General features: G+C 54.3%; 1 protein-coding gene across 1 annotated transcript in view; it reads left to right on the top strand.

Annotated features, from left to right (window-relative positions):
• The first annotated feature begins 3,057 nt into the window (after window positions 1–3,057).
• LOC119957292 (docking protein 2-like) overlaps window positions 3,058–26,446 on the top strand; it is a 50,710-nt gene continuing 27,321 nt past the window's right edge. Inside the window, exons 1-3 of the mRNA XM_038785128.1 lie at window positions 3,058–3,124; window positions 18,066–18,365; window positions 21,771–21,888. Coding sequence (XP_038641056.1) covers window positions 3,071–3,124; window positions 18,066–18,365; window positions 21,771–21,888 — 472 coding nt within the window. The 5' untranslated portion in view covers window positions 3,058–3,070. The remainder of the gene's footprint in view (window positions 3,125–18,065; window positions 18,366–21,770; window positions 21,889–26,446) is intronic.

The raw sequence follows: 26,446 nt of genomic DNA, 5'->3' as shown, positions 1-26,446 counted from the left end.
ACGTTGGGTTTCACCTCCCCCCCCCACCCCCTGCCCCCACCCCCTCCAGCCCCCCCCCCCCCCCCCCCCCCCCCCCCCTGCCCAATCCCCACACCGCTGCTTCCCTTCCTGCCCAGTCCACAACTCACTGGAGTTTTTTAAAAAAAAAACTCTTTTTAAGGAGAATGTGGGCGTCCCTGGCTGGCTCAGCGTTTACTGCCCGTCCCTCATTGTCACTTGAGGAGGTGAGCCGCCTTCTTCAAGCCGCTGCGGTCCGCATGGTGTAGGTACACCCACAGTGCTGTTAGGGAGGGGGTTCCCGGCCACAGCGAAGGAACATAGACACAGAACAGTACAGCACAGAACATGCCCTTCGGCCCTCGATGTTGTGCCGAGCCATGATCACCCTACTCAAACCCACGTATCCACCCTATACCCGTAACCCAACAACCCCCCCCCCCTTAACCTTACTTTTATTAGGACACTACGGGCAATTTAGCATGGCCAATCCACCTAACCCGCACATCTTTGGACTGTGGGAGGAAACCGGAGCACCCGGAGGAAACCCACGCACACACGGGGAGGACGTGCAGACTCCACACAGACAGTGTGGAACGGAACGGCCTCTCAATGGCAAACACGCTTCAGAATTTTAACCACCTCAATGCGATCACCCCTCATCCTTCCAAACGCCAGAGAATATTCCATTCAATCCCATCCGTCCTCCCATCGCTGGATTCCATCCAGCGAACCATCGTTGCTTCCTCTGAGAGTTGAGCAACACAGTGGCTTGTGTTGGCAGCAATCTGCTGGGACAGGGTTGGGCCGAGGGGGGGGGGGGGGTACGGTTGATGCAGGGTGGCCATCTCTCCGGGATTTGCCCACAAGATTCCAGAAAACGCAAGACTGGCTGCCAATGCTCCGCTGGGCGACAAAGGATCGGGGTATCCCGGAAAGCACTGTGCGGTGTTTTCACCGAGCTTGAGAATGGAACCACTTTGGGAAAAAGGCGGGTAGATGGAGCTGAGCTCCAGAATCCGGCAGGGATTTAAACACCGCGGGTGGACAGCATGGAAAGGCCGAATGGCCAGCTTGCATCCTGAGAGCCAAAGAGTTTCACAGTACCAAAATAAAGGCCCTTCGGCCCATCGTTTCTGCACTGACTATCAAGCATTTCTTTTATCCCATTTTCCAGCACGGTCCTTGTCCTGTTATTCTGCTACGTTTCAACGGCTCAGCTCAATGTTTTTGAAACGTTATGAGGGCCTCTGCCTCCACCCCCCTTTCAGGCAGCGAGTTCCAAACTCCCACCACCCTCCGGGTAAAAAGGCTTTACCTCACACCCCCTCTAAACCTCCTGCCCCTCACCTTAAATCTCTTGCCCCCTGGTTATTGACCCCGAAACTAAGGGGAAACATTTATTCCTGTCTGCTCTATCTGTGTTCCTCATCATTTTATACACCTGGGTCATGTCCCCCCTCAGCCTTCCCTGCTCCAAGGTAAACAATCCCAGCTGAACCAACCTCACTTCACAGCTGAAACTCTGACTGTGGCCGAATCAGTGTTTATACAGAACCCCCCCCCCCCCCCCCCCCCCCTCCCCCCGCCGGCTCTTATATTCTCTGCCTCAGCTACTGAAGGCAAGTATCCCATAGCCCTCCTTAACCACCTTATCTACCTGTCCTGCTGCTTGGCTGTATTGTCACGTGTACCGAGGTACAGTGAAAAGTATTGTTCTGCGTGCAGACCAAGCAGATCATTCCATACCTGAAAAAACATAGCACGTACGATAAATACACAATGTAAATACATAGACATCAGGTGAAGCATACAGAGTGTGGTGCTACAAAGCAGGGAAAATGGGTGGAGAGATCAGATCAGTCCATAAGAGGGTCGTTTAGGAGTCTGGTGACAGTGGGGAAGAAGCTGTTTCTGAGTCTGTTTGTGCGTGTTCTCAGACTTCTGTATCTCCTGCCCGATGGAAGAAGTTGGAAAAGTGAGTAAGCCGGGTGGGAGGGGTCTTTGATTATGCTGCCCGCTTTCCCCCGGCAGTGGGAGGTGTAGATGGAGTCAATGGATGGGAGGCAGGTTTGTGTGATGGACTGGGCGGTATTCACGACTCTCTGAAGTTCCTTGCGGTCCTGGGCCGAGCAGTTGCCATACCAGGCTGTGATGCAGCCCGATAGGATGCTTTCTATGATGCATCTGTAAAAGATGGTAAGGGTTAATGTGGACATGCCGAATTTCCTTAGTTTCCTGAGGAAGTATAGGCGCTGTTGTGCTTTCTTGGTGATAGCGTCGACGTGAGTGAGGGTGAGGGTTAGGGTTAGGGAGAGGGTTAGGGTTAGGATGAGGGTGAGGGTGAGTGTGAGGGAGGGGACAGAGAAAGAGAGAGGGAGAGGAGCAGAGAGAGAGAGACAGAGAGACAGAGAGAGAGGAACAGAGTGAGTGTTTGGGTCAGGAATCGATCTTTGTCAGAGTTGAGGAAAGTCAGGACTTAGGCGAATTGGCCATTCTGAATTCTCCCTCTGTGTACCCGAACAGGCGCCGGAATGTGGCGACTAGGGGCTTTTCACAGTAACTTCTTTGCAGTGTTAATGTCAGCCTACTTGTGACAAAAACAGATTATTATTATAACGGCTCTGAGCAAGCAAAAGCAGGGAGGAAGGAGGAAGACCAGGGAGGTCTGTGACAGGGCAGGGAGCAGGAGAGATTCAGTGACAGGAGGATTCCTGGTCATGAGGGATGTATCAGTCGTATCTATCGTTCACCTCAACCGCTCCCCGTGGTGGTGACTCCCTCGTTCTCACCCCCTTCCACGTGCCGTCTGTATCGCTATTCGCTGCTTCTGCCAGCGTCCTGCATCTCGGGGGGGAAGGGGGGGGGGGGGCAGGCGAGGGGGTGCGAGCAGCGAGGTTTAAGGGGTGCGAGCCGGCGAGAGCAAGGGCTGGCTGCCTGTGGCGACAGCCCCACAGGGTGAGGCAGGCAGCTGACGTCGGCAAGCAGCGAGCGAAACCACAGTTCCTGAACTCAGGCTGTGTGACATCTCAGAACCCATCGCACTCTGGCACAGGAGGATGTACCTTGCGAAATGGAAGAGGCCATAAAACAGGGCGTCTTTCACATTCAGCAGAAGTCTGGAAAGGTAAGAAGGAGCTTTCTGAAACACCCTTTGCAATGTCTGCTGGGGGAGATTTGGGGTATTGAGTTTTCGTTCGATGGTGGTGGTGTGGGGGGGGTGGGGTGGGGTGCGGAGGTCGGAGAGGGAGGGTGGTTGGAAACTGGTTTTATTTGGCAGTTTGAGGCAGCTGCTGGGGGTTATTTTGTCGAGTTTCCCTCCTTCAGCACCTGGGGGGGGGGGGGGGGGGGGGGGGGGGTTTGAAAGTGTAAAACATTTGTGTAAAATTCTTGCTCGGTTCGTTTATTGAAATGTGCATTGACAAGCTTGCAGTGCAGTAATACTGAGCTCTGATGTTAGAGAAACAGAGAACTGGCCTTTCCACTGTGCTTGTCACATCACAGAGTACTCCTCCATCGCTCCAGTACTTTCTGGAAGTTGGATTTGAGCGAAACGCAGCAGCCAATTTGCACACAGCAAGCTGCAGCACGCAGCAGTGAGAAATCACCACAATGTGATGTTGGATACGGGATAACTCTTGCTTCTGAACATTCAATAAAATAATTCTGTGGGATCTTTTGTGACCAATTGAGAGGGCAAATGGGGTCTCCGACATCTGACTCCTATGAAAAGGTCCTTCCAACAGTCTGGCATCCCTCAGTACTGACTCTCTGACAGTGCGGCGCTCCCTCAGTACTGACCCTCTGACAGTGCGGCACTCCCTCAGTACTGACCCTCTGACAGTGCGGCACTCCCTCAGTACTGACCCTCTGACAGCACAGCACTCCCTCAGTACTGACCCTCTGACAGTGCGGCACTCCCTCAGTACTGACTCTCTGACAGTGCAGCACTCCCTCAGTACTGACCCTCTGACGGTGCGGCACTCTCTCAGTACTGACCCTCTGACAGTGAGGCACTCCCTCAGTACTGACCCTCTGACAGTGCGGCACTCCCTCAGTACTGACCCTCTGACAGTGAGGCACTCCCTCAGTACTGACCCTCTGATAGTGCGGCACTCCCTCAGTACTGACCCTCTGATAGTGCGGCACTCCCTCAGTACTGACCCTCTGACAGTGCGGCACTCCCTCAGTACTGACCCTCTGACAGTGCAGCGCTCCCTCAGTACTGACTCTCTGACAGTGCGGCACTCCCTCAGTACTGACCCTCTGACAGTGCGGCACTCCCTCAGTACTGACCCTCTGACAGTGTGGCACTCCCTCAGTACTGACCCTCTGACAGTGCGGCACTCCCTCAGTACTGACCCTCTGACAGTGCGGCACTGCCTCAGTACTGACCCTCTGACAGTGTAGCACTCCCTCAGTACTGACTCTCTGACAGTGCGGCACTCCCTCAGTACTGACCCTCTGACAGTGCGGCACTCCCTCAGTACTGACCCTCTGACAGTGCGGCACTCCCTCAGTACTGACCCTCTGACAGAGCAGCACTCCCTCAGTACTGACCCTCTGACAGTGCGGCACTCCCTCAGTACTGACCCTCTGACAGTGCAGCACTCCCTCAGTACTGACCCTCTGACAGTGCGGCACTCCCTCAGTACTGACCCTCTGACAGTGCGGCACTCCCTCAGTACTGACCCTCTGACAGTGAGGCACTCCCTCAGTACTGACCCTCTGACAGTGTAGCACTCCCACAGTACTGACCCTCTGACAGTGCGGCACTCCCTCAGCACTGACCCTCTGAGAGTGCGACACTCCCTCAGTACTGACCCTCTGACAGTGCGGCACTCCCTCAGTACTAACCCTCTGACAGTGCGGCACTCCCTCTGTGCTGACCCTCTGACAGTGCGGCACTCCCTCAGCACTGAGCCTCTGACAATGCGGCACTTCCTCAGTACTGACCCTCTGACAGTGCGGCACTCCCTCAGTACTGATCCTCTGACAGTGCGGCACTCCCTCAGTACTGACCCTCTGACAGTGCGGCACTCCCTCAGTACTGACCCTGACAGTGCAGCACTCCCTCACTACTGACCCTCTGACAGTGCGGCAGTCCCTCAGTACTGACCCTCTGACACTGCGGCACTCCCTCAGTACTGACCCTCTGACAGTACAGCACTCCCTCAGTACTGACCCTCTGACAGTACAGCACTCCCTCAGTACTGACCCTCTGACAGTCAGCACTCCCTCAGTACTGACCCTCTGACAGTGGAGCACTCCCTCAGTACTGACCCTCTGACAGTGCGGCACTCCCTCAGTACTGACCCACTGACAGTGCAGCACTCCCTCAGTACTGACCCTCTGACAGTGCGGCACTCCCTCAGTACTGACCCTCTGACAGTGCGGCACTCCCTCAGTACTGACCCTCCCATAGTGCGGTACTCTCTCAGTACTGACCCTCTGACAGTGCGGCACTCCCTCAGTACTGACCCTCTGACAGTGCGGCACTCTCTCAGTACTGACCCTCTGACAGTCCGGCACTCCCTCAGTACTGACCCTGTGACAGTGCGGCGCTCCCTCAGTACTGACCCTCTGACAGTGCGGCACTCCCTCAGTACTGACCCTCTGACAGTGCGGCACTCCCTCAGTACTGACCCTCTGACAGTGCGGCACTCCCTCAGTACTGACCCTCTGACAGTGCGGCACTCCCTCAGTACTGACCCTCTGACAGTGCGGCACTCCCTCAGTACTGACCCTCTGACAGTGCGGCACTCCCTCAGTACTGACCCTCTGACAGTGCGGCACTCCCTCAGTACTGACCCTCTGACAGTGTGGCACTCCTTCAGTACTGACCCTCTGACAGTGGAGCACTCCCTCAGTACTGACCCTCTGACAGTGCGGCACTCCCTCAGTACTGACCCTCTGACAGTGCGGCACTCCCTCAGTACTGACCCTCTGACAGTGCGGCACTCCCTCAGTACTGACCCTCTGACAGTGCGGCACTCCCTCAGTAATGACCCTCTGACAGTGCGGCCCTCCCTCAGTACTAACCCTCTGACAGTGCGGCCCTCCCTCAGTACTGACCCTCTGACAGTGCGGCACTCCCTCAGTACTGACCCTCTGACAGTGCGGCACTCCCTCAGTACTGACCCTCTGACAGTGCGGCACTCCCTCAGTACTGACCCTCTGACAGTGCAGCACTCCCTCAGTACTGACCCTCTGACAGTGCGGCACTCCCTCAGTACTGACCCTCTGACAGTGCAGCACTCCCTCAGTACTGACCCTCTGACAGTGCGGCACTCCCTCAGTACTGACCCTCTGACAGTGCAGCACTCCCTCAGTACTGACCCTCTGACAGTGCGGCGCTCCCTCAGTACTGACCCTCTGACAGTGCGGCACTCCCTCAGTACTGACCCTCTGACAGTGCGGCACTCCCTCAGTACTGACCCTCTGACAGTGCGGCACTCCCTCAGTACTGACCCTCTGACAGTGTGGCACTCCCTCAGTACTGACCCTCTGACAGTGCGGCACTCCCTCAGTACTGACCCTCTGACAGTGCGGCACTCCCTCAGTACTGACCCTCTGACAGTGCGGCACTCCCTCAGTACTGACCCTCTGACAGTGCGGCACTCCCTCAGTACTGACCCTCTGACAGTGCGGCGCTCCCTCAGTACTGACCCTGTGAATGCCGCAGCGGGTGTGTGAATTTTAAAAGAGTGAATGTTCTTAAGATTTCGCTGCGATCCTCCCAGAGGGCTCTCCTCGATGTTAGTCTGCCCGCTCGCTGGCTGGAGAAGTGTAGCCTGGTGAATTGTGAGGGTGATTTGAGAGAATGTTTTGAAATGAGAGCGTGCCAGATAAGCTGCGGCAAGCTCCTGGGTGGAGAGCACGGCGTGGAGAGGAATCAGGGAAGTGAGGTTCCTGGGCGGGATTCTCCACTGAGATTCCCCGCTGAGCGGAGAATCGGCGACATTGGCGTCGGCGTGGTTGGCATGGTGCCAGCCGTGGGCCACTCTATGCGGCCAACCCACTGATTCTGGAGAGGCAGGGACCGCTCCAGCTCCGTGCCGGCCTCCTGTAAGGGCCAGAATTCATCCTGGGAGCGGCCCGTTCACCCCCTCGTAAAACGCAACGACGTTTACGCCGGCGTGGACACTCTGCGCGGGATTGGAGAAGCCCCCCCCTCACCCCGTCTAATTCTTGTCACGTCAATGCAAGGCGATATTGGGGTGGGAGAAAGACATGGCTTCTGCCACCCCCCCAGCCAGCCCCGCGTCCAGATGGTTTAAATCTGCCCCCAGTGCGTCTGAAGCAGAGTTGCCGACGCCGCTCTCGTTGCCAATCCCGGCCCCCGCCCGGCGCTGCGGGATCCGCGCACGCAGAGCTGGGCCGGCGCCAACTAGCTCACAAACAGTGGCCTTCTCCCCCGCGCCGGCCCTGCATCCTTCACAAGGAAAGCAATCCTCCGCAGTGCGGAGAGTCGGCCCCATCGGCGCCAACCAGCTCGGCGCGACGGCAGTCGGGGTATGCACCGATTCTCCGACCTGGCGGGGTGTCGGAGAATTCTGCCCAGTGAGTCTACAACCTAGGCTGACAGTCCAGGGGGGGGGGGGGGGGGGGGGAGGGCTGCGCTGTGGGAGAGGCTGTGCTTATCATTAAATGTCGGCCCGAGGTCAGAACGTCCTGATCCAGAGTTCCAGCTGCCGCTTCAGGATCCCACGGCTGCCTGTGAGATCTTACTGTGCACAAGGCAGTTCAGAAACATTCCACTGGTTGCAAAACACTTTACGGCGTTCTGATGCTGTGAAGGATTTGATGAGGACGAACGTTCTACATCCTGCAGGCAAGGTGGCCAAAAACAGAGAGTATTTATTTGACCGGCCTTCGCGCTGGGCCAGACTATTTGTGTCACCAGTCAAAGCGTTCTTTGCTTCATTCGGTGTCTGAAGGGAAAGATGCCATTGAAGCACGTTCATTCTAATTCCCAAAACCTTCTTACCCGAACTAAATTTGGTTGGCAAATGACATGGCGATGAAAGTCGTCTGCTTCCAGGTGAACATTCCAGAACTTTGCATCCTTGACAAAGAAAGCAAAGTCTCGCGCTGCCGCAGCGCTCTCTCACACCGCTGCCAATTCCAGCCAAGGGGAAGCTGAGTGGACACACCCCGAAAGAAAGCAACTGACGGACGTACCGATCAGGAACAGGAGTGAGGCCATTCGGCCCCTCCAGCCTGCTCCGCTATTCAATGAGATCACGGCCGATCTGATTGTAACCTCGACCCCACATTCCTGCTGACCACCCCCCCCCCCCCCCCCCCGATAACCTTTCGCCCCCGTGTTAATCAAGAATCTATCTCGCTCTGCCTTAAAAATGTTCACAGGCTCTGCTCCACTGCCTTTTGAGGAAGGGGGTTTCAGAGAGTCACCACCTTCATTCTCCCTCATTCTCTGTCCAAATTGGGTGACCCCTTATTGTGAAACGGCGTCCCTGAGTTCCGGATCCTCCCACAGTTAGCACCATCCTTTCCACATCCACCCTGTCAATACCCGGAAGGATCTTACACGTTTCAATCTATTACTCTCGAAACCCCCGCCCATACAACCCCTGCCTTGGCAACCTTTCCCCAAAGGGAGAACATCCCCCCCCCATTTCTAGTGTTAGTCTCGGAAGTGAGTCTCCATTGTTCCAGATGATTTCCCCTGTGAGGGTGGGGCGGGGGGGAGGGTGGGGCGGGGGGGGGGGGAGCTGACTGGTGGTGATTTAACCGGAGGGTCACCACACCTCAGGCGAAAAGCGAGAAGGCGGGGCCTTCACGAAAGACCTCAGCCGGCTCGGCAATTGCTCTGCATCACGGACCAACCGCCCAGCCAACTGAGCTCCACCGTAAACCTGCTGACACATTCACAGACAATAAGGAGACCAACAGAACAAAGAACAAAGAAAAGTACAGCACAGGAACAGGCCCTTCGGCCCTCCAAGCCTGCATCGACCATGCTGCCCGCCCCAACTAAAATCTTCCACCCTTCCGGGGACCGTATCCCTCTATTCCCATCCTATTCATGTATTTGTCAAGATGCCCCTTAAACGTCACTATCGTCCCTGCTTCCACCACCTCCTCCAGCAACTGTGCGCAATACTCCAGATGTGGTCTCACCAACGCCCTATCCAACTGAAGCAGAACCTCCCGACTTGGTAATGAATTCCCCTCTCAATCAACAATAAGCTTCTACAGTATTATCTTTCCTAATGTGCTGATAGGGGGAGGTGAGATGAGGTGGCAGGAGGCATGTGTGGAATATCAACAGCAGGAAGGAGCAGTTGGGTGGTTCCCTGCTGTCGATTCTAAACCAATGTGGAGGGAGCTTTACTCTGCATCTAATCCCGTGCTGTACCTGTCCTGGGAGTGTTTGATGGGGACAGTGTAGAGGGAGCTTTACTCTGCATCTAATCCCGTGCTGTACCTGTCCTGGGAGTGTTTGATGGGGACAGTGTAGAGGGAGCTTTACTCTGTATCTAACCCCATGCTGTACCTGTCCTGGGAGTGTTTGATGGGGACAGTGTAGAGGGAGCTTTACTCTGTATCTAACCCCGTGCTGTACCTGCCCTGGGAGTGTTTGATGGGGACAGTGCAGAGGGAGCTTTACTCTGTATCTAACCCCGTGCTGTACCTGCCCTGGGAGTGTTTGATGGGGACAGTGCAGAGGGAGCTTTACTCTGTATCTAACCCCGTGCTGTACCTGTCCTGGGAGTGTTTGATGGGGACAGTGTAGAGGGAGCTTTACTCTGTATCTAACCCCGTGCTGTACCTGCCCTGGGAGTGTTTGATGGGGACAGTGTAGAGGGAGCTTTACTCTGTATGTAACCCCGTGCTGTACCTGTCCTGGGAGTGTTTGATGGGGACAGTGTAGAGGGAGCTTTACTCTGTATCTAACCCCGTGCTATACCTGTCCTGGGAGTGTTTGATGGGGACAGTGTAGAGGGAGCTTTACTCTGTATCTAACCCCGTGCTGTACCTGTCCTGGGAGTGTTTGATGGGGACAGTGTAGAGGGAGCTTTACTCTGTATCTAATCCTGTGTTGTACCTGTTGTGGGAGTGTTTGATGGGGACAGTGTAGAGAGAGATTAACTGTATCTAACCCCGTGCTGTACCTGTCCTGGGAGTGTTTGATGGGGACAGTGTAGAGGGAGCTTTACTCTGTATCTAACCCCGTGCTATACCTGTCCTGGGAGTGTTTGATGGGGACAGTGTAGAGGGAGCTTTACTCTGTATCTAACCCCGTGCTGTACCTGTCCTGGGAGTGTTTGATGGGGACAGTATAGAGGGAGCTTTACTCTGTATCTAACCCTGTGTTGTACCTGTTGTGGGAGTGTTTGATGGGGACAGTGTAGAGAGAGATTAACTGTATCTAACCCCGTGCTGTACCTGTCCTGGGAGTGTTTGATGGGGACAGTGTAGAGGGAGCTTTACTCTGTATCTAACCCTGTGTTGTACCTGTTGTGGGAGTGTTTGATGGGGACAGTGTAGAGAGAGATTAACTGTATCTAACCCCGTGCTGTACCTGTCCTGGGAGTGTTTGATGGGGACAGTGTAGAGAGAGATTAACTCTGTATCTAACCCCGTGCTGTACCTGCCCTGGGAGTGTTTGATGGGGACAGTGTAGAGGGAGCTTTACTCTGTATTGAACCCGCGTGGATTTCCTCCGGGTGCTCCGGTTTCCTCCCACAGTCCAAAGATGTGCGAGTTAGGTGGATTGGCCATGCTAAATTGCCTGTCGTGTCCTAAAAAGTAAGGTTGGGGGGGGGGGTTGTTGGGTTACGGGTATAGGGTGGATACGTGGGTTTGAGTAGGGTGATCATTGCTCGGCACAACATCGAGGGCCGAAGGGCCTGTTCTGTGCTGTACTGTTCTATGTTCTATGCTTAATCTGAGAAGTATCTGGGACAGATCATGAAAGAGATGTCCGGAGAGATGTTTGGTAAAAGAGGCGGGTTTTCAAGGAGGATCGGACAGGCGAAGAGAGAGGAAGAGAGGTGGAGAGGTTTCGGTAGGAAATTCCAGGGAATAATAATCTTTATTGTCACAAGTAAGCTTACATTAACACCGCAATGAAGTCACTGTGAAAAGCCCCTAGTCGCCACATTCCGGCGCCTGTTCGGGTACACAGAGGGAGAATTCAGAATGTCCAATTCACCTAACATCACGTCTTTCGGGGACTTGTGGGAGGAAACCGGAGCACCCGGAGGAAATCCACGCAGACACGGGGAGAACGTGCAGACTCCGCACAGACGGTGACCCAAGCCGGGAATCGAACCCGGGACCCTGGCGCTGTGCACCACTCTGCTAACCATTGTGCTACCGTGCTGCCTTTGAGCCAGGCAGCTGAAGGCACGTCCACCCAATGGCGGGGCGATTAAAAGCACAGATGTTTCGGAAAGACACAGATATCTTGGAGGGTTGTACGACTGGAGGAGGTGACGGAGGTAGGGAGGGGAGATCCCTTGGAGAGATTTGAAAACAAAGGCGAGAACCCTGACTTTAAATTAGAGATGGGGTGGAGACGGTCAATCCCTGCTGGTGATACACTCACCCAGTAATCCTGTCCCAATGTCTGTTGAGCAGAATAGAAGTGGCAATAAATGGGGTGTCAACTCTTCATCGTGAACATGTGGCAGATAAATTAAAAAAAAATAAATTTAGAGTACCCAATTCATTTTTTTTAAATTAAGGGGCAATTTAGCGTGGCCTATTCTGCACATCTTTGGGTTGTGGGGGCGAAACCCACGCAGACACGGGGAGAATGTGCAAACTCCACACGGACAGTGACCCAGGGCCGGGATCGAACCTGGGACCTCGGCGCCGTGAGGCAGCAGGGCTAACCCACTGCGCCACCGTGCTGCCCTATGGGGCAGATAAGTTGAACACGTGTTATTTATTGCTGTCCGTGTGTTAATGAAACAAGAAGCACAATAATCTGAACACCGGTAGCTGGCATCACAGCAGCAGAGTGGCTCAGCGTCAGCCCTGGCTCAGTCCTTCCGTCTTTGAGTCAGAACGGTTCTGGGTTTAAACCCCCACTCCGGAGACCTGCTTGCAGAACCCAAAGCTGGGCACTCGGGGGGTGTGCCCCACTGACGCTGGAGCGTTGTCCCAAAGGCCAAGGCTGACGTGAAGCTGCATTCCCCTAGCGCCCCTCACCTCGCCACAGCCAGCACCAGTCAAAGGAAAGATAATCTGATCTGTCGTTTTGGTGCTGTTGCTGGGACTGACTGCCCCGTTGGCCCTTACAAAAATGGTGACAGCACTTGGAATTATCGATCCGCTCAATATATATGATCAGTGTGATCGATCTGAAAGCTGGTAAAGTAAGGAACATGGCCAAATGTATCAGAAACTTCACTGCAGGAAGAAGTCCTGGGTAGGCACAGTGGTTAGCACTGCTGCCTCACCGCGTCAGGGACCCAGGTTCGATTCCCGGCTTGGGTCGCTGTCTGTGCAGGGTCTGCACGTTCTCCCCGTGTCTGCGTGGGTTTCCTCCGGGTGCTCCGGTTTCCTCCCACAGTCCAAAGATGTGCGGATTAGGTGGACTGGCCGAAGGGGTGATATATCGCCCCTGAGAGTCAAAAAGGTTTGGTGCGGTTACGGGGATCGGGTGGAGGGTTGGGCTTCAGTAGGGTGCTCTTTCCAAGGGCTGGTGCAGACTCGATGGGCCGAATGGGCTCCTTTTGCACTGGAGGAGTCCTATTCTAAGACACAGAGACTAATACATTGGGCTGGGTGCCCAGTTGCAGATGAACGACAGACAATGTCAAAGATGCTAAACTTTGGGAGGAAGAATAAGGGGGTGAATTTACACTGAACGGGGAAGCTGGACCTGCGTCTGGGCTCACTCACGGCCAATAGGGACTTGGAACGACAGAGCTATCCTCGCCCATTGGCTGAGGCAGCATATCAACCGCTGCCCGTTTACAAACCTAACCAGCAGGACCGGTGGAACAGGAAACAAAATACAACGGTGCTCTTGAAATCTCGCTCAAGTGTTGTACTGAAGAATGTCACAGCAACGTAGGTGAGTGGCAGCTCAGTGGGTAGCGGCCCCACCCCTGTGCCAGCCCGTCACGGCTTGGCGCCTCACCCCACAGACCTGAGCACCATTCACCTGGGCTGACACTTCCAGTACTGCCGGAGGGAGTGTGTCACTGCTGGAAGGGCCATCTTCCATCCCTTCCCGAGATCTCCAACTGCTCTGAACCTGCGCAGCCAATTCCTCCACAGTAAGCTCCCGCGTTCAGAGAATGACGCAGGCCAGAGGCGGCCCATTCGGCCCATCATTCCAGTGCCAGCTCTTTGAAAGGCCTTTCACGTTAATCCCCCCCTCCGCCACCTATATGGATGAAAATGGAATAGTGTAGGTCAGATAGGCTTCAGATGGTTTCACAGGTCGGCGCAACATCGAGGGCCGAAGGGCCCGTACTGCGCTGTAATGTTCTATGTTCTATGTTCAGCCCTGCTCTTTCCCGAAGACACTGTAAACGTTTTATTTCTCAGGTATTTTCCCAGTTCCCTTTTGATAGTTACGATGAAATTTGGTAAGCTGCCCCCCCCAGGCAGTGGGTGCCGGATTGTGGCAACGTGCTGTAAGTTATCTACACAGCATTCATGATTTTTAAACCCCCGCTTTCAAATTTCATTTTAATCTCTGCCCCAAGGGGGATGATGCTACCCCCTCCAGCCTCTCCACTTCAACGACACTAACCCCTCTCTGGGATCGTTCTAGTGTAGCCCCTCCACACCCTCTCCTTCTCGTTGTCCCTGAAGTGACACAGCAGGAAACTGGACACAATGCTCCAGCAGAGTGGAGCTCGAATTCCTTATTGTCAGTATCATTGTCAGTGCCGTCTGAAACTGAGGGTCGCACGTGGCATTTTTCATGCTGTTGTCAGCCACCTCCACAGATTTTTCCACAAATACCAGGTCTCTCTCGCTCTCTCTCTCCACTGCCTTGAAAATGACAGGGGCCACGGTAGCACAGTGGTTAGCACAGTTTATTCACAGCTCCAGGGTCCCAGGTTCGATTCCCGGCTTGGGTCACTGTCTGTGCGGAGTCTGCACGTCCTCCCCCTGTGTGCGTGGGTTTCCTCCGGGTGCTCCGGTTTCCTCCCACAGTCCAAAAGACGCGCAGGTTGGGTGGATTGGCCACATTAAATTGCCCCTTAATTGAAAACAAAAGGCAGGGTGCTCTTTCCAAGGGCCGGTGCAGACTCGATGGGCCGAATGGCCTCTTTCTGCACTGTAAAATTCTGTGATTCTATGATTTCATTTGATTGAGATAACCTCTCCATCTTCTCCATATGCACACTGAAAATGAAAATGAAAATCGCTTATTGTCACGAGTAGGCTTCAATGAAGTTACTGTGAAAAGCCCCTAGTCGCCACATTCCGGCGCCTGTCCGGGGAGGCTGATACGGGAACTGCACCTGCCCTGTGGCTCTGCCCGTGCTACCAGTCTGCTGATGGCCACCTGAACTCTGCCAAACCAGCCTCCCTGGACTGAGCACTGTATCTCAATGGCTGGAAACCATCTCCCTCCGGACCCCACATTTCCTCAAGTGACCAGCATTCCGGGGGGGGGGGGGGCAAACAGGACACTCCAATCTCATCCTCAAGGGCAGCAGCATTGACCTTAATGCCTGGGAGGAGCTTGCTGCTAATCATTCTTTCCTTCATTCGTTCCTGGGATGTGGGCGTTGCTGGCTGTGGTGAATGAGATTCACACGGTATTATAATCTGTTCCAAGTATATACATGTATCAATATTGTAAGTGCAGTTGCACTACCTGACCACCAGGGGGAGTAGCTCTGGGAGTACTCGAGAGTTTGTACTGGGCTCCCCCCTTGGCTCCGCCCAGAACTCCTCCCCCTGGAGCTGCTGTATAAAGATCCGTGCCACAGAGCCAGCCGACCAGTTCATCGAAAGTTCAACGGCTAACAGGCTGGCTCTGTTGTAAGTATATTAAAACCGCTATTCTAATCCGACAAGCACGTGTCCGTAGAATTGATGATTCCATCATTGGCCAGCCAGCATTCATTGCCCATCCCTAAATGCCCCTCGAGAAGGTGGTGGTGAGCTGCCTTCTTGAACTGCTGAAGTACATATGGTGTAGGTACAGCCACTGTGCTGTTAGGGAGTGAATTCCAGGATGTTGCCCCAGTGACAGTGAAGGAACGGCTGATATATTTCCCAGTCAGGGTGGTGAGTGACTTGGAGGGGAACCTCCAGGTGGTGGGCTTCCCAGGTATCTGCTGCTCTTGTCCTTCTAGATGGTAGCGGTCGTGGATTTGGAAGGTGCTGCCTAAGGAGCCTTGGTGAGTTCCTGCAGAGAATCTTGTAGACGGTACACACGGCTGCCACTGTGCGTCGGTGGTGGAGGGAGTGAATGTTTGTGGGCGGGGTGCCAATCAAACGGGGCTGCTTTGTCCTGGATGGTGTTGAGTTCTTGGGTGTTGTTGGAGCTGCACTCATCCAGGCAAGTGGAGAGTATTCCATCGCACTCCTGACTTGTGCCTTGTAGATGGTGGACAGGCTTTGGGGGGTCAGAAGGGAGTTACTCGCTGCAGGATTCCCAGCCTCTGACCTGCCCTGGTAGCCACAGTATTAATGTGGCTGGGTCCAGTTCAGTTTCTGATCAATGGTAACCCCCAGGATGTTGATTGTGGGGGATTCAGCGATGGTAATGCCGTCGAATGGGAGTGAGATATGAATGCGAGGTGGTGAGTAACATAAAGGCAGAGTGTAAAAGCTTCTTTAGGTCTGTGAAAAGATTAGCAAGGATAAAGGTGGGCCTCTTACAGGCAGACACAGGAAACTTTCACATGGACAAAAGGGAAGTGGGAAGGAAACAATATTTTGGGTGGAATTTTCAGTCCTGTCTGCTGGTGTGATCTTCCTGTGCTGCCGAGAGACCGTCAGTACCTCCTTCGCAGCGACAACCGTGTGGTCACCCATACATCAATTCACTCCGCCGTGGAAATGAGTCCTGATGGAGAATTCCCAACCGACTGGCAGAATTCCTGCGGTATCCATCGTGGTGGGTGGACTGGATTATTGAGTACGGTGGGCGGTGTGGGGATAGTATGTCACGGACAATAGATACTCAGATCTAACACATCTCCAATCAATAAGGACAGGAAGTGGACACCCTGTCAAACATGTTGTATTGTTTAGCTGCAGCTCATTATCCCTTTGATCCTGAAACCGTCCAATTGATTTCAGGCCAATTTCCATTTGCTGTCAGAACCCTGGCATTGACACATGTCTGAGAGCTGATGATGCGGATGTTATTGATTCTGGCACGTTCTGTTTGACCTGGGCTCTTGTGATGCAGAGGTAGCTCTGGGCCAGGGGCTCGGCGTTCGATCTCCCACTCCAGGACTCGGTGGGCAGGGAAGGTGTGTTCATGACTGTGGTGAATGTATTATACCAATAATCCACCATTGTATTTGTATCTGTGCTCTGCTGTTGCCCTTGTGGACTTCTCCTATGGGCCAATGTCTGGCATTATCCATAGAAGAACGTGTTGGGGCATGTAGGGGCTCCGCCCATGGCTCCTCCCCTTGAAGGGAGGTATAAAGAGCAGTCGACCTGTAGGCGTTTCTCAATATTCGATCAGTCGCAGGCAGGCACTGTTCTAAGTTTATTAAAGCCACGGTTTACTTCTACTCTTGTCTCGAGTGAATTGATGGTGGCATCAATGCCGAGACCAGACGGCTCGATTGTCAGCCCACAAATCCTCTCGATCCGCGGGTGGTGAGAACGGGAGGGTTTCCTGGCCAGCCTGCGCTGCGGAAAGTATCGGCAAGGCGCTGCAGTACTTCAACGAGGGGCAGGGAATGTGGGGCTCGGCCGGGCATTTGCCAATCTGTAAAGCTGTGTCAATATTCGAGAGGTTGATTGATATCCATGAGAGAGGCAGGCGCAGCGAGGAAGATACAGAGACAGGCGGAAAGGTTGAGAGACAGATAAGCCGAGAGACCGACCCACGCAATCGGTAAGACAAATAGAACGTTATTCAGAGGAAGCAGAGGAAACACCGGGCCACCGAGGCAAGGGGCTGAATGGCGACATTCTGATTCTGTCAGACTGGCAGAACTAGGTGGGCTGTCAACATATATGTCCCCAAGCCTCCTGTCCGCACGGATGGGCGGGGGGGGGGGGGAGGGGATTAAAATGACTCCGGTGAGTTTGACAAACTGGGACTTTCCTCCGGGCTGCTGTAAACCTCACTGAGCATACAGCACACGTACATGGGTAATTGGGCTAGTGGGTGCCCCCCCCCCCACCCCCACCGCCCTGCTCCCCCCACCTCCCTGATCCCCCCCCCGATCCCACCCTCACTGACGTCCCTTCCCCCACCGGCTTGGAGGGAGGAAAGATTTCAAAATTATTTATTGGTGAGAGGGTCACTAACCAGTGGTTAGCACTGCTGCCTCCCAACGCCAGGGTCCCGGGTTCGATTCCCGGCTGGGTCACTGTCTGTGCGGAGTCTGCACGTCCTCCCCGTGTCTGCGTGGGTTTCCTCCGGGTGCTCCGGTTTCCTCCCACAGTCCAAAGATGTGCGGGTTAGGTGGATTGGCCATGATCAATCGCCCCGAGGTGGGGGTTTCAGGAATAAGACGTGGGGGGGGGGGGGGGGGGGGGTGGATTGGGCCTATGTAGTGTGGCCGTTCAAAGGGTCGGTGAAGACCCGATGGGCCGAATGTCCTCCTTCTGCACTGTAGGGATTCTATGAGACAGAGTGCAGAAACAGACGGGCGAGGGAGGAGAGTTTATTTTGACGCAGCGAGCTGTTGTGATCGGAACGAGCTGTCTGATAGGGCGATGGAGGCAGATTCAATATGAACCTTCAGAGGGGAGGTGGGTAAATAATTGAACAGGGAAAAGCAGAAAGCGGTGGAGTGCGACTAATTGGAACACCCAAAAATCCAGTACAGGTAAATGTGATGGGCTGAATGGCAGTGTGAATTTAGTGTGTATTTCACCGGCTTGGCCAATTAAAGCTCCTCTCTCTCTCCCGACAGAAATGGAAGAAGGTCTGGGTTCTGCTCTTCGTCGAGAGTACCTGCTCCGTCGCCCGCCTGGAGTATTTCGAGTTCAAGGAGACCACCAGCATGACCGAACGGCAAGGGACCAGGAAAACGGAGAACAAAAAGGTCATAAAGCTCAACGACTGCATCCGCATCACCGAGGCCCCGAGCGAGAGCTGCCCGAATGAATGCCAGTCGCTGCACTTGGAAACGATTGAAAAGCTGTTCGTCTTCGCCATCGACTCGTCGGAATACGACGACTGGAGGCAGAGGCTGTGCGAACTGGCTTTTCCGGTAAGACTCCCCTTGGTTCTGATGTTTAGCTGCTGTCCTCTCCCCTTCAGGTAACTTCAGGTAATTGTAGCTGGCTCCCAAACTGAACGGGTCATCCAGAGCGCAATTGCAACAAGTTGAAAATTTCACGCTGCAGTTCAGTTTCCCGACTATTTCGGAGGTTGTTATGAGTCTGTGAAGAAGTGGGAACCGAGAGCAGTACCACTTCATTCGGAGTTATTCAGCTCACTGAGTCTGCCTCACCGTAGCGTTGTCTCTGCTCCTGATCGCCACAGATTGAAGTCAATTCCTGTAAAATAGTTTGGCAGATGCCCCAGGCCTGCACATGAACATCGCGCAGCTACCCTTGACTGGTCTTGTTCTCCTTCCAAAATTCTGGCCCTTCGTTTCGGACTCACCTGGTCGAGTGAGGAGTCGTTCCCTCGCCACCTTGTCCGTACTCACTTTTCTAATCACTGCGACCAGATCAAGTTGCACCTCAGCAGTACACAGGACCTTCCAAACCCAACCCCCCCCCCCCCGGGGGGGGGGGGGGGGGGGGGGGGGGATTCGACAATCTGCATTGTTATAGCGCCTTTTATATAGGCAGCTGCTCCCAGCTACGGACAGGAATTATCAAACAAAACCCGACACCGTGGAGACATTAAGCCAGACTGTCAAACACAAGGTCAACGAGGTAGAATTTATGGAGCATCTTAAAAGGAAGAGTGAGTGGCAGAGGGGTTAGGGAGGGAATGCCAGAGCTCAGAGCCCCAGGCAGAGAGGGCACCACGGCCATCACTGGTGGAGCAACGAGAAAAAACTGTTTGTCTTCGCTGTGGAGTTCATAGAATCCCTACAGTGCACAAGGAGGCCATTCAGCCCGTCGGGTGAATCCCACCCCAGGCCCACTCTCCCGCCCTGTCCCCGTCATCCTACCTAATCGTTGGCCAACAAAGGGCAATTGATCATGGCCAATCCGCCAATCCCGCACGTCTTTAGACTTGTGGGAGGAAACCGGAGCACCTTGGTAGTGTGGATGAGCAGAGAGATCTCGGTGTCCATGTACATAGATCCCTGAAAGTTGCCACCCAGGGTTGATAGGGTTGTTAAGAAGGCGTACGGTGTGTTAGCTTTTATTGGGAGAGGGATTTCGGAGCCATGAGGTCACGTTGGAGCTGTATAAAACTCTGGTGCGGCCGCATTTGGAGCATTGCGTGCAGTTCTGGTCGCCGCATTATAGGAAGGATGTGGAAGCTTTGGAACGGGTGCAGAGGAGATTTACCAGGATGTTGCCTGGTATGGAGGGAAGATCTTATGAGGAAAGGCTGAGGTACTTGAGGCTGTTTTCGTTAGAGAGAAGAAGGTTAAGAGGTGACTTAATTGAGGCATACAAGATGATCAGGATTAGATAGGGTGGACAGTGAGAGCCTTTTTCCTCGGATGGTGATGTCCAGCATGAGGGGACATAGCTTTAAATTGAGGGGAGATAGATATAGGGAAGATGTCAGAGGTAGGTTCTTTACTCAGAGAGTAGTAATGGCGTGGAACGCCCTGCCTGCAACAGTAGTGGACTCGTCAACATTAAGGGCATTTAAATGGTCATTGGATAGGCATATGGATGATGATGGAATAGTGTAGATGGGCTTTAGAGTGGTTTCACAGGTCGGCGCAACATCGAGGGCCGAAGGGCCTGTACTGCGCTGTGATTCATAGAATTCATAGAATTTACAGTGCAGAAGGAGGCCATTCAGCCCATCAAGTCTGCACCGGCTCTTGGAAAGAGCACCCCACCCAAGCCCATACCTCCACCCTATCCCCATAACCCAGTAACCCCACACAACACTAAGGGCAATTTGGACCCTGAGGGCAATTTAGCCTGGCTAATGCACAGACAGTGACCCAGCCGGGAATCGAACCTGGGACCCTGGAGCTGTGAAGCATTTGTGCTAACCACTGAGCTACCATGCTGCCCGTGATGTTCTAATGTCACTCGGAGGAAACCCACGCAGACACGGGGAGGACGTGCAGACTGCGCACAGACAGGGACCCAAGGCCAGGAATGGAACCCGGCTGGTTGGCGCAGTGAGGCAGCAGTGCTGCCCACGAGTTGTTGGCAGGCATGTCAGGGGCTGGGATCGGAGCAGTGCTGAGGCCTGGCAGGTGACACCGGGCGTGCTGCAGTGTGTTTCTGTCGCTGCAAACCTTTCAGTGAATAAACACACCGACAGTAAACCGTCTCCGCGTTCTGGGTTTTTCTGATGAGGACCTGACAACTCCTGGCCTCTGTTGAATTTTCCACCACTGAACCTGTCGATTCTCCTGCTGCGTGATCTATTAGACAGGGGAAGAATAACAGCATGATGAACTTGGCAGCGAGATACAAACCTTCCCCATGCTCACTGTGAGCATAATTTGTGGGAGACTCCCTTGTGGCATTTTCCTTTGACATCTAATAGCCAATCTTCCAAGTCGTTATGGGAACTATTTATGACAGAAGAAACAGGGCTCCGGGCAGCCAATGATTTCACGTTGGCCTCTGCTGACTTGGAGCTGGAGTTTGCAAAGCGGTGACAATTCTCCTCTGACCTGTGCTAATGATGGGTTTTTTTAATGATCAGCAAGGTGCGCTGATTTAAGTCACCTTTGAGTTGTTCAGCTGAAGGGACAGGGCCCCCAGCAAACCCATCCTAACCCTCAATGCCACGGGTAATTACATCGACAAATAGCACCGGAGCTTGGGGACGAGATGAACGCGGCAGGCTGGGAATACGACTCACCACGGTAGCACGAAAATAATCCGTCCCGATTAATCAATCGGTGAGACCGAGAAAAAGCAGCTATCAGTTCCATTCGCAAATTGGGCGGCATGGTGGCACAGTGGTTAGCACTGCTGCCTCACAGCTCCAGGGCCCCAGGTTCGATTCCCGGCTTGGGCGTCCGTGTGGCGTCTGCACGTTCATCCCCCGTGTCTGCGTGGGTTTCCTCCGGGTGCTCCGGCTTCCTCCCACAGTCACCAAGATGTGCAGGTTAGGTGGGGATTGGCCGTAATAAATTGGCCCCCTTGGTGTGCACAAAGGGTAGGTGGAGTTACTGGGTTATGGAGATTGGGTGGAGGGCGTGTGTGTAGGAAGGGGGGCTCTTTGAAAGGGTCAGTGCAGATTCGATGGGTCAAATGGCCTTCTTCCAAGAGGGATTCTATGAATGGTTCCTCCTGCTCCCAAGTCCTGCATATCTAATTTTCATGGCTGCGTCTCGTTTGAACGTTGGTTTCGGGTTGGGGTCTGGGCTATAATTAACCGCTCAGGTGGAGGTCGGTGAAGCCGAGGTGGGGAAAGGACGGGGCCAGAGGGACGGAATGGAATGCAGGAAGGAGGGAGCGGGACCTGCTTTGAAGGAGGTTGCTGATGTTAATTATTCTTCCAGATGAATTGGGGTGACTGGCCCACGCTCAGTAAGAACGATGGTAAGCAGTGGTCAAAGAAGGGGAGGAATAATATGCTGGCGATGGAGGAGAACGCGTTGTACTGCACTCGAGTGGCAGGTAAGGGGCTTCACTCATTCCTTCTCCCATGTGTTGTTCGCGTCCCCTCTCGTGAAAGAGTTCAATAAATGAACACAGAGAAGGTGTCTGCCCTTCTATGAGAGTCTGAAATGGGGGTGGGGTGAGGGGGGGCAGGGCTGAACATATTGAGTCACCGACATAATCCAAATGGAATGCTGGAGAAACCTCCGAACCGGTTAAAGTTGAGGGCACGATTTAACACGGCAAAAACAGAGTCCCGTTTTGGGTGGGTATAGCGGATTCTTCTCAGAGCCTGCAGCGTCGAGACTGACTCGGCTATTTGGTTGGCAGAGCCATGGTACCAAGCTGCAAGTGCCATGGTACCAGGCCAGCAGTGCCATGGTACCAGGCCAGCAGTGCCATGGTACCAGGCCAGCAGTGCCATGGTACCAGGCCAGCAGTGCCATGGTACCAGGCTGCAAGTGCCATGGTACCAGGCTGGAGTGCCATGGTACCAGGATGCCAGTGTTACGGTACCAGGCTGTAATGCCATGGTACCAGGCTAACAGACTGAAAGTGCCATGGTACCAGGCTGCAAGTATCATGGTACCAGGCTAAAATACCATGGTACCAGGCTAACAGACTGAAAGTGCCATGGTACCAGGTTGCCAGTGTCATGGTACCAGGCTGAAATGCCATGGTACCAGGCTGACAGTGTTATGGTACCAGGCTGAAAGTGCCATGATACCAGGCTGGAATTGCACTAGGATTGCAGTGCTAAGGACTCCCCTGTTGATCATATATCTATCTAACTGGGAGCGGCTGCGGTTTCACGAGCTCTGATTCTGCTCATCTTGTAATCCTGGTGCTTCAGGCCATACGACATATGAGCAGAATTAGGCCACTCGGCCCATCGAGTCTGCTCCGCCATTCAATCATGGCTGATATTTTTCTCATCCCCATTCTCCTGCCTTCTCCCCATAACCCCTGATCCCCTTATTAATCAAGAACCTATCTATCTCTGTCTTAAAGACACTCAATGATTTGGCCTCCACAGTCTTATGCGGCAAAAAGTTCCACAGATTCACCACCCTCTGGCTGAGGAAATTCCTCCTCATCTCTGTTTTAAAGGATCGTCCCTTTAGTCTGAGATTGAGTCCTCTGGTTCTAGTTTTTCTTACTAGTGGAAACATCCTATCCACGTCCACTCTATTCAGGCCTCACAGTATCCTGTAAATTTCAATAAGATTCCCCCTCACCCTTCTAAACTCTGAGTACAGACCCAGAGTCCTCAACCGTTCCTCATACGACAAGCTCTTCATTCCAGGGATCATTCTTGTGAACCTCCTCTGGACCCTTTCCAAGGCCAGCACATCCTTCCTTAGATATGGGGCCCAAAACTGCTCACAATGCTCCAAATGGGGTCTGACCAGAGCCTTGTACAGCCTCAGAAGTACATCCCTGGTCTTGTATTCTAGCCCTCTCAACATGAATGCGAACATTGCATTTGCCTTCCTAACTGCCGACTGAACCTGCACGTTAACCTTAAGAGAATCATGAACAAGGACTCCCAAGTCCCTTTGTGCTTCTGATTTCCTAAGCATTTCCCCATTTAGAAAATAGTCTCTGCCTCCATTCCTCCTTCCAAAGTGCATAACCTCACACTATTCCACATTGTATTCCATTTGCCACTTCATTGCCCCCCCCCCCCCAGCCTGTCCAAGTCCTTCTGCAGCCCCCTTGCTTCCTCAATACTACCTGCCCCTCTGCAGATCTTTGTATCATCTGCAAACTTAGCAACAGCGCCTTCAGTACCTTCTTCCAGATCATTAATGTATATTGTGAAAAGTTGTGGTCCCTGCACATTTCATATTTGCCTTTTCTTGGGATACACGTCATGCGCTGTGTCCCTGGAGGATCCGGATTGGTGTGTTGCGAAGAGGAGCTGAGATAAATTGTAGAAACCCCTCGTGTGACCGTAGCGGAGGGAGTGGGCGTGGGGCTGGGACCCAGCTTGCTGTGTGGGTGGGGGGCAGGCCTTCCTCTTGGCAGTACGGTGCTTCCGAACGTTGGCCCTCATTGAGAATGTTGTTCTGCATCAAGATCTGGGCTCTGAGGGGCAGTGTGAAAGGCGAAGGCGGATAGGAGAGTTTTTGCATTGGGAAGAGAGCACGTTCCCCGGTGAGGGCAGGCCTTCGAGACGTTGCGATCCACACGGCGTGTGGGTTCAGGAGGGAGGGGCAGGGAGCCCGATCCCTGGAGGGGAGTGGGAGGCGGGTTCCCGATTGAGTTTGAAGATCGGCTGCCACGCTTTAGTAATCTCGATTTGCGGCCGGATGCACCGCAGCCCAGGAAATCCAGGGCAGGATTCTCCCAGCGGGGCCGGGCCGGAGAATCCCCGCAACTGGGCTACTCCGGCACACGATTCTCCGCGGACGCGGCGCTGGTCGCGGGCCGCTGTACATGGCCGGGCCGCCGATTCTCCCAGCCCGGACGGGCCGAGTGGCCGTTCTAAAAAGGCTAAGTCTTGCCGGCGGCCTCCACTCCTGGTCGCAGCCGGCTGGAACTCTGCGCGCAGGGTCGGGGGGCGGCCTGTGGGGGGGGGGGGGGGGGGTGGGGGGGGTGGCTCCAACTCCAGGAGGGGCCTCAGACGGGGCCCACCGAATGGCGGGTCGGTCTCTCGTCCCCCCGGGCCTATTTTCTTACGCCCCGGCCCCTGAACTCCCGCGCCATGTTGCGTCGGGGCCGGCGCCTCGCGGGAGGCCACCGCACATGCGCGGGTTGGCGCCGGCGTCGCTGCGCATGCGTGGATCCTGCGGCGCGCAGTTCGTGCCTGGAGGGGAGGCTGGAGCGGCGTGGACCGCTCCAGCACCGTGCTGACCCCCTATCGGGGCCAGAATCGGTACTCCCGGCGGCCCGTTCACACCGTCGTGAAACGGCCGGCGAATGGGAGAATCCAGCCCTCGATCTTTTGGGGCCTGGGGTCGGGGGCGGGGGGGGGGGGGGGAGTCTCCCCGATCACCGACCCACGGGGGGGGGGGCTCCCCGATCACCGGCCCAACATTACCATATCCTCCCCCCCCCCCCCCCGTGATTACCGTGTTGATTGTTTATCGCCGTCTTTTCATCAGCAAGGGTGGGCGAGATGTGAGCGCCAGGGCGAGGGTCGACCATTATCTCGTTTTGGCAAAAATCTTGAGTCGGTCATGTGAAATGCGGCTGTTTAGTTTCACAGTTTTAGTCATCATGTGTGATAATCCTTGTGGTTCTGGGGGGGGGGGTATGATTTTCACACCCCTTATCTTGTTTCTAATGAAGATGAGCGGATGGGGTGATGGGTGGATGGCGGGGGTGGAGTGAGACTCATCTTGTTTTGTTTTTGTAATTTTGCGGGTGAGAATGGGTGCCTGGGCAGATCGTGTATCCTGGGGAGGATTCAGTTCCTCCTGACCCTTCCTTGAGATTGGAGTTTGTCCTCTGGACCTTGTTTCGGCCAGAGCTGTTGGGACATGAGTGTGAAGAGGGCGCACGCAGAAGTGGGTTTGATAATTTGGTGAAGGGTGAGATTGCTCTGACTACCTTTCCTCTGATAGTGGATAGTAACAGGAGAGAGCCTGTTCGGCCTTCCCTCCCTTGTGGGAGCTTTTCATTTCTTCACCTTGGCGAGCAGGATGCTGTGACCAACGCTGGTCCCAGCCCGGTGGTTTTGAGGAGCTTCCCCTGGGCTGAATTGACTCTTGCTACTTGATAAATGTCTCTACGTTCCCATCATGGGAGCAGTTGATAGGTTAGATCATTGAACAGGGACGCAACGTGACGTTGAGAGCGAGGTTTATGACTATTCTGATTGAATGCTAATAGCATACCGTCCAAACATTTGGGAAAGGGCTTTTCACACTTGTCCGGCCCTCGGGAATCCTGAAACGTGGCCAACTGTAAAGTGTGGCCAGCTGGGCCTCGATATCTGGCTGTCGCTCAGTGGATAGTGGGACACCCGGGTGCAGTACTGAGAGAGTGCTGCACCGTCAGAACTGCTACCTTTTAGACCACCCAATAAACTGGGGTCCGCCTGCCCTCTTCGGTGGGCTGAAAGGACGTCATGTTGCTCCTTTGGAGAATGGCAGGGGCGTTATCACCAGCATTGCGTGTAATATCTAGCCCTCCATCTGCGTCACCAAAACAAACTGGCTGGTCTTGACCACATTGCTGTTTGTGGACATGCCGTGTGTGAATTAGCCACTGTGTCTCCTCCCTTACAGCTGGGCTGGGCTGGCTGTAACACGCTGTGGGGCATCCTACGGTGACAGAAATGCAGAACTTTGACCTTGAGAGCGGGCGTCCTTTGATCACCGACTCTCAGGGTGTGACTGACCGGCCTCGCCCTGCCTGACTCGGTGATGTGACCAGGCCGTTAAATCTGGCGAGGGGCCTCTTTCACAAGATGTCTAACGCGATCTCGCAGGACGTCGGGGTCTGTACCTCGCCCTGACTGGACGCGATCGCTCATTTAACTGGTCGGCGCGCCATTCTCCCGAGGCTGGGGAACAAATGGCCGTTAACAGGAGACCTCGCCATGGCAACGTTTAGCACTCTTCCA

Source organism: Scyliorhinus canicula, chromosome 26 (assembly GCF_902713615.1).
Source record: "Scyliorhinus canicula chromosome 26, sScyCan1.1, whole genome shotgun sequence".
Lineage (NCBI taxonomy): Eukaryota > Metazoa > Chordata > Chondrichthyes > Carcharhiniformes > Scyliorhinidae > Scyliorhinus > Scyliorhinus canicula.
The sequence above is the reverse complement of the archived record's forward strand: the minus strand, read 5'-3'. Positions and strand labels throughout refer to the sequence as shown.